A 14115-nucleotide genomic window follows, 5' to 3' on the forward strand; every position below is an offset into this window, starting at 1 on the left:
TTTCCAAACAATGCTGTAAGTCAGATTGTTTGCTCTGCTCAATCTAAGCCATGGCCGCTCCATGGCCATAGTTTGTTGATGGGTCATGTCACCCATTTGTATGGCTTCTATGTCAGCTGTTCTCAGATGCTATAATGTAGCTGGACATGACTGCACATTGCAGGCTGGTGGGGTGGATATCTGGGATCTCTCGGAGTCTGTCTTTTTACTAGGGCTGTAGTGAGACAGCCACAGCATACACCCTTTGATCTCAGAGAAACTCTGCAAATATAAAGTTTAAGGCCATACACCTAAAAGACCACAACTACTCATGAGCTGCTAAGAAACCAGCCTCAAAAACTTGCTGGCCAATCCAAATAGCATTTTATGGGAACTAGCAAGTCTCACCCAATGCTAGATTTATGCATCTTAAACAACAAAGATTTAGCATGGGAAACTTGACTGCACCCAGTGTCAAAATCTGTGAGAGAATAAATCACACTTGTGAAATGAATGAAGCTGACAGCATTCATTTCTGCCAAGCTCAAGCAGAATTTTTATTGTTTCCCAATTAACAGCAGTGAAGCTGATGCTAGAGAAGTCATCGCAGGCAGAAGGGAAACACAATTCATTTGAAATTATGCAAACCTTGGCTTCTCTCCCATGGCTTGGCATGAGCTGCCACGCTGGCTGGTGCTGTGGAGAGCAGAGGGGATGATGGTTTTGTGAGCTGGTTCCATGCTGCTGCAACTGTCACTGGCTGAGTAGAAGAAAAAAGTTGCTTGTGTGCATGGCACAGAGTCACTGTGAGCAGGGACCATGTGTGGGGAGTTCCAGGGGAGGGTTACAGTGGGAGGGGGATAGAAGGCCTTTCTGCAAGCAAATTTACCCTCCTACTTGACCCACAGTGGGTAGTTCTCCTCATCTGATGTGGGGGGGAAACTGAGGCAAAGAGGGAATGAGTGCTGTGAGGTCACAGTGACCCAGTGGCTGAACTGGACATAGGTCTCAGCAGTCCTGAGCACCTGTGCTATGCTCTGGCCACAAGACTGAGTCCCTCCTCAGCAATAAGCATGGTGGGGAAGATGAGGGTAGGGCATATGAGTGGATGATAAGATCCTGTGGAAGGTAGGTGAGTTGCTTGTTGGCCAGCGCAAATCCCCTCCCCCAAAAAGTCTTCACTCTCTTCACTAGGAGATAGCTTTGCCCAGTGACAGATGCTGGGATGTCACTGTCTTGGACTAAGCCTGGTCTTCAATGGAGGCAATATTTGTGTGGGTGCTAGGGAAGCCCAACAGCACAAAGTCATCTGCAGGACTGGAGCCTCAGAGAGGGGTGAGAGCCATGAGTGCTTATTGTTAAGGAGCCCCTACCCTTCCAGTAGTCTGGCAGCTGCCTGGGTAGTGCTCAGCCTGTAAAGGACAGAGTAGGCCAGAGGTGGAAAGGGGAGGATTAAGGTACTTCATTGGTACAAAATGCTGCTCTCTGCAGTCCAGGGCCAGAAGACATGCTCCCCTCTGCCATCCCAAGGGCTGGTCTAGGCTGCCTTATCACCACTGGAGGGTAGTGGAGGCTGGAACAGTCAGTCCCCTGAGCCCCTTGGAAATTAGTCGCCCAGGCTTTCGCAGTATTCCACATAGTCAAAGTCCTTGATAGCAAAAGTGACCTTGCTCCATTTCTTGTATTTTTTCCTCATGTCTGGCGTCTCCACCACAAAATTTTCGATGGAGAGGTTGGGCAGCTTTACGCTCCGGAAAATCATCTCCATGCCCCATGCCTAAAGAAACAATGAGGGTTATGTCACCTGCCACAGACAGACAGACAGAGCTCATTGCTAACAGCAAAGAGTCACTCCCTGCCCCCCCCCCACTCAGCGAGGCAAGGGAGAAGAATCTGATCCAAGTTCCAAACCTTAGGTTTGGTTCCTAGTTCATAATTTGTGGACGTCTTTATTTCTAGGGAGGCAAGCATGTATATTTTGCAAGCCTGCACACACACACACCTCAGATCCAATTGGTGGAAGCTGAAGTCAGATAAATTCAAATGAAAAACGAGTTGCCCGCTTTAAGTGAGGCTAATTCATGACTGGAGCAGTTGCTAACATTTCCAGTTCTTGGGATTTCATATCTTAGACACTATTGAAGACCCCACCTATCACTTAAAAGTAATTCTGTTTCTAATGTGTAGAGAAAGCTGGGACATGATGCAACCCCCTAATGGCATGGAGAACCACAATATCTGAATTTCTGGGGCTGGCAGCACTTCGATCCACAAGGGATGGGATGGATTCCTGAGGGCTTGGGGTCCTTGAATCCACTTGTCTTTCTAGAGTAACCCATTTTTCTGGGGTCACTGATGTTCACAGGAATGGAGAGTAATCCCTCACAACACAGAAGCCACTAGGTAAGACCTTCTGTCCTGTCTTATGCAGACAATGGGATCCCATTGCTTCCTTGGGGCCTTGGTAGTTTTAATTATAGACAAGAACCTGTCCAATCCATGAACCACCTTGCCCAGACCTGCTGGGGTTTCTAAATGCTGCACCCACCTGGCCACATCTCTTACAGCTGATGATGCTCCCTGGCTTCCAGTCCTTGAAGGTCCGGGGAATCTCCACCGGGTTGTTTGACACCCTGTAGTAATGCCTGCAGGAAAAGCGCAAAGAGCTGCTGCAGTGAGGAGCTGGCATGAGGGTGTGGGGGTGCTGTGATCACATGGGATTCACAGGGGAGCTGTCACCTAGAAAGAGGAGCTCCCCTCTCAATGCCCCTGCCTGTAGGGGACAATTCAAGGCACATGTACCTCCAAGCAGCACCCTAGTTGTATCCCCGGAGCAGCCAGACATAAATCGAGCCTAACAGGGTCAACAGTGAACTCCCAGTGCTTAGCAAGGTGGAAAGGACCTGGAGCCTCAGCTGAAAATGTGTGGTTACCCAGTGGAGAGAGAGCAGAAAAGGGAAAGGGAAGGAGCTGTTTGCTGGATGCCAAGGGCAAGAGGGCATGTACCACGCCAATAGTGGTAAGTTTCCTCAGATGCCGTCTCTCAGCCTGCTGAGCACTGGCTGGTGAACTGCTCACCCTCCCTTCCAGCTTGAGCTGGGAGAGGAGGGGAAGTGACATAGGGTGAAATGTGTGGTACCCCCTGGGAACATGGGAGCTACAGCCTGCAGCTCTGACTGAAGGGAAGCCTCTGCTCACTGGTTCCCTCCAATTCCCATGCCAGGCCCTCACTTGAAGTATGGGTTGATGTTGACACGGTGCATCTTCTCCACGATGCGCAAGTCACTGCCGTGGCACACGGCTTCGTTGCAATGGAGGCAGTAGAAGCGGACAGTGTCTGGGTCATGCAGCTGCTGCTTCTGAACACGGTCCATCTTCATGATCTGGCTAATGATGGCTGCTTTCTGCAGCTCCCCGATCTGGAGAAGGAGGAAGGGCAGTTAAGCTGGGATGCAACAGACACCAAATTGCAGACACATGGCTGACAGTGAGGGATTTGAGGCTCACCTGGCCACAAGCACACAACAAGAGACAGTCACAGAGAGCTGCACAGCTCCAGCGAGAGACAGATGCACCATAAGAGACTTAGAGACAGCCACACACATGCAACCTTGGGGCAAGAGACAAAGCCACAGGTACAGCTCCCAAGTTCCTCTTTCCCTCCCCAGCACTGTCTAAACCAGAGGTTCTCAACCTTTTTTTTATCATCAAGGCACCCCCAGCAAAATGTCAGCTTTCACTATATTTTTGACTACCGAAAAATAACAGAGCAATTCTTCTGCTGTAAAAAACTCAGAGAGATGACAACAAAGCAGAATGTTTGATACGTTGTGGATTCCTATTTGAAATCTTTAGGTTTTATCTTTAGAATCATATGTAGGTTGAACACTTCACAGTGATAATATCATGTGGCATCCCATGGCACCCTTAAAAGGATCTCATGCCACCCTGGTTGGGAATCACAGGTCTAACTTTCCCACCTGGGAACTGCTGCTGCTGTTCCCAAAGGCTGGGGAAGAGATGTCTCATCTCTTGTCAACATAAGCCATTGAGAATCCAAACAGTATTGCTAGAGACTGAGGATAATGCAGCACTGGGGTCTAGGAGCCCCAGAGAAACAAGCCAGTGCATAGGGGCTGCCCCTCTGCCCCAAAAGGTACAAATACCAGTGAGACAGGACAGGAAATAATGGGCTGAAATGGCAGCAAGGCACATGTAGGTTGGATCTGAGAAAGAACTGTCTAGCCAGGAGGGCGCTGGAAAAAAAACTGCTTAGAAGGAATGTGGAATCCTCATTGTTGGAAGCTTTTAAAGAGGAGACTAGACAAAGACTGTGCTGAGCTGGTTTGGACAGGGATGAGCCTGCCTTGAGCAGGGGATGGACTACATATACATGCCCCTTGTAGCCCTGTTTCACTCCGACTCTACTAGAAGCTGCTGGACCCCTGTGGTCCTGGCAGTACACCTAGCCTCTACTCACCCGGTGCTGGTACTCCTGCTCAGGCATGGCCTGCACCTCCTTAATGGCTTGGGTCATGAGCTCTTCTAGCATCTCATTGAGCTGCTCCCGGGAGACCTCTTTACTGTTGGCTTTAGCCAAGACAGAGTAAGTGCTGTTCTCAGCTCGGGCACGGCCCCTGGCCTGCACAAACAGGAACAAACTTAACCAGGTCACATCTGACATCTCGGTCTGGGGGCTACCAACAAAGGAGCCTGTGGTGAAGGTGCTCCCTCTCACCCACGCTGAGAAGCAGGTCCTGGGAGAGATTTCTGATACCCCCTGGCAAGTAATGAGTGATGCCACTTGGCATGTGCTACTCATCTTGCTGAACCGCTCCCTTGAGGGCTAGAGGATGCTGCCTGGATGCCCATGCTGGGGACATACATGCTGCACATATGCTCACCCACAGCATCTCTGAACCCTAATGTGCTCACAGAGCAGAGCAAAGGGTCCAGCCTCCTCAGCTTCTCTGTGCTCCCCTGTCACAGGAACAGCACCTCTCTCCAATATACTAGAGCATCTTTTAGAAAAGGGTTGGCTCAGAGCAGCATGGCCAAGGTCAGGTGTGGATGCGTGAGGCATCAGGACCTGCATGTCCCCCACTAGGAGACTACTGGGATGGGACTTGGGGAGTGGACAGCCTTCCCTCCAGCACTGAGGCAAGGGAAAAGCCCCCACCAGCCCAGGGAGCTGATACACATGCAACACTATGGTGCTTGGTGGGACTGCTTACTCACAATTAGGGGAGACCCCAGAGGGCAGAGTTCACCCACCCCCAGACCCAGGCCCAGGCTGGGCAGAGAGCCTGGCTACCTGCATCATGGCGATCTCATTGGCCATCAGCCCGTAGCGAACCACAATGTTGCATTCTGGGATGTCCAGGCCCTCCTCGGCCACGCTGGTTGAGAAGAGAAGGTTGACATCTCCCCTGCGGAAATTCTTGATCACATCCATCTGCTCGTTCTGGGAAGTGAGAGGGACAAATCCTTAGGCAGCTCCTCCGGCGTGCCCCCGCTGTGGGGACCAGCTCAGGTACCACAGTGCTCCACAGCCCTATCACTCTTTCTCCCTCCTGCCTGGCAGATAGGTGAAAGCACAGCATGGCACCTGGAAAAGACATGGCCTAGGATAGGGATGGATTGAAGCTATGGCTCTGTAGGGTCATCTGTCACTACTGGATGAAAACTGCTGACTATTCCCTTTGCCCCACAGTTTTCCCTGCTTCTTCTAGCTCACCAAGTAAGACCCCAGGCAGGGCCATCCCAGGGTAGGGGAAACTGGGGCAACCACCTTGGGCCCTGGACTTTGGGGGGGCCCCGTGGAGCGGCGCAGCAACTCTGTGCTACTGCTGGCTTCACATCCAAGCGCTCTGCAACCCACCCCCTGAATCCGCCACTGAAACCGGCACATCCAACCGCTCGCCACCCCACCCCACCCCTGAATCTGCCGCCAGCTTCCTCGTGTCCAGGGGTGGGGCCCTGCACAGGCTGATTTGTCCCAGGCCCCACACCCTGCTCTGGTCATCTTTGACCCCAGGCTTATGAAGGTATGGTTAGAGCAGTGTTGGTGGTAGGCTGAGACTCAGGGCTGCTGAATTGGAGGGGAGGTGGGGGTATAGGAATTAAGAGTCCTGGCTTCTGTTCTCCTAGATGCAAGCAGCAATTGGCATCTAGTAGGTTACAGCATGGGAAGTGGACTCACATGTTCCCTTCTTACCTCCATCAGTGCCCTGCTGTCCAGGAGCAAGCCACTTCCTTCTCCCTGCCTCAGTTTCTCCCTCTGTAAAGTGACACTAACCCTGACTCTCCCTGGGGAAGCCTGTCTGAACACAGCCTCTAGAGCCATGGCTAAGAAGGGGACAGGGACGCTCCCAGCAAAGGACACAGATGATCTTGGCTCCTGTACTGGCCCCATCAGGCCCTTACCTGTGTCATGTGCTTGGTTTGATTGCTGTAACCAGCCCCAGTCAGGACAGCAGCCTTAATCCCCAGCTGTGTGAGTGACTGCACCCCCTGCATCCACTTGTGCAGGGCATGGGCACTCTGGCGGGTCTTGGTGAAGATGATGCCACGGGAGCTGTTCAAGTCCTGGAACTGGTCCTGCAGGATCTTCTCCAGCTTGTTTAGCTTGGGGTTCTCATACTCCAGGTTTTTGGTCAATGCCAAAAGGGTGCTCCTGTTCTCTGTGACACAGCACACTGGCATATGAGCCCCTCAACTCTGGACCAAAGAGCTGGTGCCCATTTACAACTTCCCACTACCCCCAGCTAATGATGGGGTTTGAACCCCTGGATGTTCAGCATTCAGATCTGCTGCCTGGTAGAAGAGCCACTTTACTGATGGCAGGTATAGGTTCTTACCCTCTCGTGTATACTCCATTCCCCCATACCCACATGCTAGACTAGCACAAATGCTTTTCAGTGTGCTCTTTCAAGTAATATATATCTGTCTCCCAGGAGAGCCTAGGCACCAGCATGCTCTCCTGAGACATGCCACGAGGGGCAGCATGGCCCAGCAGGTAAGACTACTGGACTGGGATGCCAGAGATGTGACAGGGTCTATTTCTGACTCTTCCACCCAGCCACTGGGTGACCTTGCTGTGTCACGTGTCTCTGTCTCTCTGTTTGCAAGGAAGTTCTCTGGCCTGGGCTATGCAGAAGGTCAGACCCCTGTTGTGGATTGTTCAGAGGCAGGCCCATCCCTTACCATCAAACAAGGTCATGAGGAAGTTCCAAATTACATTTGGCAGGAACTTCGTCGCCTTTTCCTGTTGGTAGAATTCATCCAGGTAGTTGAAAGCGTCGACCATGCGCACGGTGTCATTGATCAGCAGGGCATCATTGTACTTCCGCAGGTGCATGGCACACAGTCGCGTCTTACGACAGAGCGACTCAGCCCCTGGAGACACAGGGAACAGAACCATTGAAGCAAATGCCTAGGGCCACTGGCACCTGACAGTGTCACTGATACCCCAAATAAACAGGGCCTACTGGGGAGTCAGGACTCCTGCATTTTATTCCAGCCCTGGGGAGGAGAGTGAGATCTAGTAGGTTACAGAATGAGGAGCTGGAAGTCAGGACTCCGAGTTTCTATCTAGGGGGGACTACCCCCCGGCAAGTGTCTGACCCCCCAGAGGGCTGGGAGCCAATCTTTTTTGGCAGGCATGCCAAAAATTAGGCCTGCACCTTCCCCAAGTGCCACTCTGATCCTCTTTCCCTGCTTGATCTGCTGCTGTGCTGCCTATTCCTTCTCTGAGCTGCCAGGTGCCACTCACAGAGGCTGCCCATGTCACTAGTGGTACATGTGTGCTACAACTTGTCTCTCTCAGCTCTAGAAAATTGCTCTGTGCCTCTACCTTGCCTCTAGCAGGGACCCACAGCTGAGCGAGCAGGCTGAATGTAGGATTCCAGTCTCTTACATCCAATGGTTTTGGTATCCCTTTGACCTCATTTCATGGAGCCCAGCTGCTTTTATATCAGCTATTGTTATTATTATAGTAGGGTCGGGGGGGCACCACCTGGAACTGGGGCCCCATTCTGTATGGTGTCGCATGGACACATAACAAGGGACAGCTTTCGCCCACAAGAGTGCTCATTGTAACCAAACAAGGCAAAGTGAGGGTCATGGCCCTATTTGAAAGATGAGGAAATTGAGGCAACCAGGCAATGACATGACTTACCCAGAGTCAGTGGCAGGGCTGGGAACTGAACCCCTATCTCCTGAATCCCAGCCCAGTGTCCTAGCTACAAACCTCACCTTCCTCTGGGCTCTTAGTTCCAGGTTTCCATGTATCCCCCCATACCCCACCAATGATTTATCCCCTCTGTGAGCTCCTCCCCTCCAGGCAAGGGGAGCACCCCCTGCACTGGCACTATCTCCTCACCTGTCTTCTCCAGCTGGACAACTTGCTGCTCATAGATCTGAGTGCCAAAGTCCTGAGACACACTGGGAACATTCAGCTTCTGGTGGATCTGGGCCATCAGCTCCTTCAGCTTCCTGCCAAAGGGGTCCTAGGAAAGCAAGCAGTGGTGGGGAAGAGTGAAGAGCACAGCTTCCAGTGGAGCAGGGGGCTCCTGCCCTGGGTTCCCCCAGCTGCACAGCTAGGGTGCATTTGATCCTGAGCTGCAGGCTGAGAGTAGGATGGCTCCATCCTGGCTCTGTCAATACCCCAAGACACTGGACAGAGGTGAGAAGAGATGAAGGCCTGGACCTTGCCTCCCTCAGGAACAGAGCCCAAGCAGTTTAATCAGACGAGGTTTCTCTCCCTCCTGCCTGTGGAGCCCCCTCCCCTTCAGAAGCAGGCAGCCCCCACTCCTAGTCAGCAGGCCCTTACCTGGGTTCTCTCATGGGGTATGTCATACTTCTTCTTGGGCTGTGGGACACAAGCCTCTAGATGCGAGTGATATTTCTGGGATGACATGATCTTAGCAGTGTCCAGGTTGGCACAGATCTGAAAGGGTTAAATGCCCCCCAACCCCAGAGAGATGGGTAAACCATGTGCTGTGCCAACTCCTTTGGCAGCTTGCTCCCTGCCACAAGACCCCAGGGCACCAAAGCAGTCCAGGGGCAAAAGGCCAAGCACCATAAGTGCAGCAAACTACCCCCAAGAAAGCCTTACTGCTCCTGGGGGAATGGGGGGATCCCAGCCAGGCACCTGCAGGTATTCACCCCCTCCTGCCAGAGGGAGCAGCACAGCAGCTCAGTGACATCTTCACCTCCCATGGCTGAAGTCTCAAGTGTGTAAGATGACCGGGAGGCTGGCACATGCCTGGCATGACCCTGCGTCTTCCTCTGAGACTTCCCTCAATAGCCAAGAGACCAGGCAGTATAAACTCCACATGCAATGCAAGGAGGTGCCAAGGGCACCCACAGCCCTCCCACCATAGCCTTCCCCCAGTGGGGGTGGGAAAGCATGGGGCCTGCTCTACTTACCTGCAAAATGTGGTCTTTGGCTCCCTTGAAGGATGAGGCCCCTCCTGTGCCAGGTGAGGCAGTCAGGCCCAGGATCTGAGGCAGGTTCTGCTGCCCACTGAGCTTGCGCTGGAGGTAATCCTGCATGATCTTGTTGTAGACAGCCTCTTTGTGGGTGTGGTGGCACTCGTCAATGACCAGCAGGGAGAAGTCTGCATGGGGATGAGCCAGGCTGAAGAGTGGTGCTAGCCGGAGGCATGAGGTCAATCCCCAGCTCTGCCACAGACTCCCCCGTGACCTCGGGTGAATCACTTAACTATTCAGAGCCTCTGTTCCGCAACTGTATCATGGAGGTAACAGCTCTGGGGAAGAGCAGTTCACCTGTGATTCTGAAGCTCAGAGACTATGAATATGGGAGACGTGTCAAGAGCTGTTTTGGAGGGCTGGTTCTGCCAGGGACTAGGTGCTACTCTGAGAAATAAGCAGCAGCAGCCAGGGGGTGAGAAAGATACAGGGGGATACATGGAAACCTGCAACTAAGCCCCCTCAATACTTTGGAGGGCTCCGCAGAAGCATACTCCACTGTAAAGAGCTCCTGTAAATAATTTCATAAGCGGAACGCCTTTGTGCCCTTTCCACCCTAGGGGCAGATAGCAGTCAGGACCTGACAGCTTGCCACAGAGACCACTCGGTTTGGCTCCCCACGGCATTATGTTTAATTAAATTGTGTGTGTGTGTTGTCCCCAGGTTAATACTACAGTTTGGTAACTGTTTTTGTCCATGTGGCTATCTGGGCCTGAGGAGAAAGGATGAGGTCCTGTGAGAGCTGGAGGAGAAAATAGGCTAGTCCTGGGGGGGGAGGGGGGGATGTGCAGAGTAGAGAGTAAGGGAGGTCTCAGGGCAACACAGAAAGGAAGAGAGAGAGGACTAGTCTCAGAGAGGACAGAACGGAGTCTGAGGAGGGACACAGGCAGCTTCAGTTGGAGCTGAGCAGTCTGCTGTGCTGTCTGGGACATTGGCACACTGACCCCGTTGCATTTTGAAGAAGAAAACACCCCCTTCCTGGGAGCTGACCAGAAAGAAGGAGCTCTGGATCACCAGGGAAGCCAGGGACAGAGAGGAGCCATGGTCCTGAGCCAGAGGCTTGCCCCTGGAGAAGCTATGCCAGGACTAGCTTTAGGAAGTCAGTCCTCTCAGAAAAGGGAGACTGGATAAGGCATCTCCTTGGGGAGTCCTGAGGCAGAGCTTCCTCTCAAAGATGGCTTGATTCCATGACAGGTGGTGACAATAGTGGGATACTCCTAACTCCCACCCTCCCAAGCCCCTCCCTCACCACCCAGGATCTGGCTAAGTTTCCCCAATACTCAGGTCCTCAGCTGGCATCAGTCAGCTTTGATTTGACAGAGCTGGTGGGACCCATCTTTGCTGCAGCCCCATGTGCCAGGCACCCACCTGTCAGCTCCACGTGCATCTCCTCCTCTGAGCTGGACAGGGCGTTGTGCAGGATCTGTGCCGTACAGATCACCACGTCGTTGTTCTTCACCACGTGGGAGAAAGTAAATTTCTGGTCACTGTCGCCACTGATGGGGGTGACCTGGAAGGAGCTCCTGAGCACCCCAAATTCCTTGCTGAAGTGCTGGTCCACCAGATGCACCTGCCGGCCACATCCCACAGACTTATAAGCAATAGCCCCTGTGGGCCAGAGTAGAGGCTGGGGAGCCAGCCCTGACCTGAGTTACCCTACAGGCCAACAGCCCCTTTTGCTCCATAAACACAGACAGACAAGCCACCCCCATGCTGAGACACAGGATACTTGTACATTCAGCATCCGACCCAGGGGTTAGCCTTAAAACTCTGCCCTCCAGCCACATGGAAACTTTTCTGGTGCTGGCTCAGCAGTTCTGTGAGTCCAGGCTTGCAGACCCAGGCTGGGGAGGTGGATCGAAGGAGTGTAAGAACCCAGTCTCTACTTTTAACTGTGACTGGAACTTGCCTATATTGCTTAAATCCTCCGAGTCCTCCAGTGCCCTCCCACAGGGCAGACAAGTCCTCTCAGAACTGAATGGAAAAGACTTCTAGCATCTCAGCACAAAGAACCATACCCAGCAAAGTTTGAACCCAAAGCTCTGCCTTTGCTGGCAGTTGAGTTAACAAGAGTAACCCCATGGGGATAGCAGTGGTGGCAGGCAGGGGGAATGAGAGGGAAAAGGACGTGCTGAAGAGGGGAAAGGATGGGGGAATTATTACTTCCTTCAGGGACTTAAATAAAGTCCCTGACTTCTGTTCCCATGGCACTGACTGAAAAGGGGTGCACCCCTCTGCATCTGCCCCTGGCTGCAGCTTCCAGAGACATCTGGAACGAGGCATGTGGTGTATGCAGCTAAAGGCTCTGGGCGCTCCTGCAGCCCCTGTGTGAACAGATCTCCCCTCCAAGGCTGGACCCAATGGATCCAAGACACCGTCTCCCACTTCAGTGGGGGTGCCTGGCATGCTGTGCACAGCTCACAAAGCTGAGAGTGAGAGGGCTCCAGGTACATGGGGGTCCCCAATACAAAGAGCAGACCTGGTAGCTGGTCAGGCCTGGCTCATACAGCAGGACACCAGCTCCATTGTGTGTCCCTCTTGCACCCTGCACTCACTCCTGCCTTCCTGCACAGGGAGCTGGTGATGGGAGCCCACCTCCTAGCTGTACTGGTTGAATCCCCTCACCCTGTCCCACCCCTGGTGTGAGCTAGCCCTACTCCAATTCCAGCCATACCTTGTTCACAAGCACGACCACCTTGGCCCAAGTCCTGGTCTCCAGGTGCCTCTTGCAGACGTATACAGCTGCTCGGGTTTTCCCCGCACCGGTGGGCAGCCAGATGATGATGTTCTGGCCCTCCAGGGCAGGCATGATCACCTCCCACTGATAGTCGTACAGGTCCATGTGAGCAGGCACTGGAGATCTTTGGGGGATGAGCCTGGGGAAGGGGCACAGCTGGGATCAGCACTGATCTAGAACCCTGACCCCAGCTCCCCATCTTTCCTCCCCTTCACAGCTTCCAGTACATCCACATCCCCATCCTCTAGCCTCCTCCAGCCCTTGCAGTCTCCTAAGCATCTGAGCAGGCAGATGCTGTCCCTCTACCCCACCCTAATGCTGATGCTACAGTGACATCTTCAAGCACTGAGCTTCTTGTAAGCCTCCCCAGGTGTGTCAGCTGGGAGGCCCTTGTCTGCAGAGGGCACTCAGCCGATGGCTGTCACCCAGGCAATGGATAGGGGTGGACAGGGACAAAAGGAGGTTGGCTTTTCTCCCCTTCTTCTAAGGCACCTCTCTGCATGAAATCACCCAAGGGGGGAGCCCTGATCCTAGTGCAGCCCACACACCTACCTTTGCAAGGGCTTTAGGCAGCTGCCTCTGTTGTTGTCCAAGACAAGTCTCCAGCACTCCAGACACTGCTGCTTTTTAAACCTCAGTCCAGAAATCGAAACTCAAAACTGAAACCTTCCTGTCTGGGAGCCCCATCAAGGAGTTTCTTGACGGCTGCAGATTCAGCACTTTGCAGAGCCTGAGCACTGAGCCTTTAGGCAGTCTCTTCTCTTAGGGTCAGGCCACACTGCTTGCACTCCAGCTGGGATCACTGGAGTCTCTACAGACTCCTGGCATTCCCTGTGGTTCAGTGGTACACTCTTTGTCTGCCACCCACAAGACCCATGTTCAATATGCAGCTGCAGCCATAGAGGCACTGAATGTCTGGACTCAGTGGGGCCTTTGGATTTTGTCTCAGTGGCCTAAAGTGGGGGATGGAAGGTCTGGGCAGCCTCGACTCCCCCAAAGTCCTGCCTTGGCATATGTGCCCAAGCTGTGGGTGACCTCTCACACATACTGAAGCCCCAGGCGGGGGTGGAGGATGGTTGCTGATAGCAGGGCCACATGCCGTTCTTGAGTGACTTGCGGATTTGGAATTTATTTGGCTGATTCGACTTGGAACACAAAAATTTTCCTTAAAAACCCTCCCCAACAAGAAACAGCAAGGTGGGCAATTCCAGCCTGCTGGCCTTGTCACAGTCGACACAGCCTTGCTGCCCCTCCACGGGGTTTCCCTCCCTGTTGCTTTGTCAGAAAGAGAAATCCAGTCCGCAACTGAGTCATCTCCTGCTCCCCAGCCGGAGGCCCCGCCTCACTGGAGGGCACCACCTCAGCCTGCGGAGCTGGGCCATGAGCGCAGCCTTCCCTGGGCACCTCACCATACTTTCCTTGCTCAGCCTGGGGCCTCAGGGGCTCCCACCTCAGCACCCAGCTCTCCCCTGCTTCTGGCTGTCTGCTCCCAGCCAACCCCATGCAGCTGGTACCTGGGATCTCATCGCCTGACAGTGGCCCAGAACCTGTGGTCTCCATACAGAGAGGCTTTCCACTGCTCCTTCCAGTGAGCCTGAAGGCAGGCTGCTTTAGCACAGCTGTGCTGCCCTACCTGCTGCAACAGGTACAGAGGCCAAAGGACTGGTACTGACCCTCACAGCAATTAGGAGCAGCACAACCTAGGGGGGAGTGCGCCTGTGGACCATGCTCCAAGGCACTGGGACTCAGGAAAGCGAAGTTCCCTCACCCTCCAAAGCACCCGGCTCCTCTTGCTTCCCCTGCCCAGGCACTGCTTCCCCTTGACTCACCTCCACTTGCCTCAATCAGTCCAGTGGCACAGTGGGAAGCAAGAGCGACCGCTACATCATCCACATCCGTGCATG

At 53.4% G+C, this 14115-nt stretch overlaps 1 protein-coding gene across 1 annotated transcript; it reads right to left on the reverse strand.

Annotated features, from left to right (window-relative positions):
* Positions 1-507: 507 nt before the first annotated feature.
* DHX58 (DExH-box helicase 58) lies at positions 508-12894 on the reverse strand. The gene is made up of 13 exons (XM_019550416.1): positions 12764-12894; positions 12149-12350; positions 10843-11044; positions 9412-9602; positions 8813-8929; positions 8363-8489; positions 7186-7377; positions 6406-6662; positions 5294-5443; positions 4460-4621; positions 3211-3398; positions 2528-2624; positions 508-1756 (listed from the first exon to the last, which is right to left on the reverse strand). The coding sequence occupies exons 2-13, from the start codon at positions 12314-12316 to the stop codon at positions 1586-1588; spliced, it is 2022 nt and encodes a 673-aa protein (XP_019405961.1). The 5' UTR covers positions 12317-12350; positions 12764-12894; the 3' UTR covers positions 508-1585.
* Between the last annotated feature and the right edge of the window lie 1221 nt (positions 12895-14115).

This window comes from Crocodylus porosus, unplaced genomic scaffold (genome assembly GCF_001723895.1).
Source record: "Crocodylus porosus isolate Cpor-Errol unplaced genomic scaffold, CroPor_comp1, whole genome shotgun sequence".
In the NCBI taxonomy this organism is placed as follows: Eukaryota; Metazoa; Chordata; order Crocodylia; family Crocodylidae; genus Crocodylus; species Crocodylus porosus.

What these genes read in the sequence shown, in the direction of transcription:
- DHX58 (XM_019550416.1), bottom strand. Translation starts at nt 12,316, where the DNA reads ATGGACCTGTACGACTATCAGTGGGAGGTGATCATGCCTGCCCTGGAG. An exon ending in CCAAAGACCACATTTTGCAG is followed by an intron (nt 8,930 to 9,411) that starts GTAAGTAGAGCA and finishes TAACCCTTTCAG; the next exon opens with ATCTGTGCCAACCTGGACAC. An exon ending in TACCCCATGAGAGAACCCAG is followed by an intron (nt 8,490 to 8,812) that starts GTAAGGGCCTGC and finishes TTGCTTTCCTAG; the next exon opens with GACCCCTTTGGCAGGAAGCT.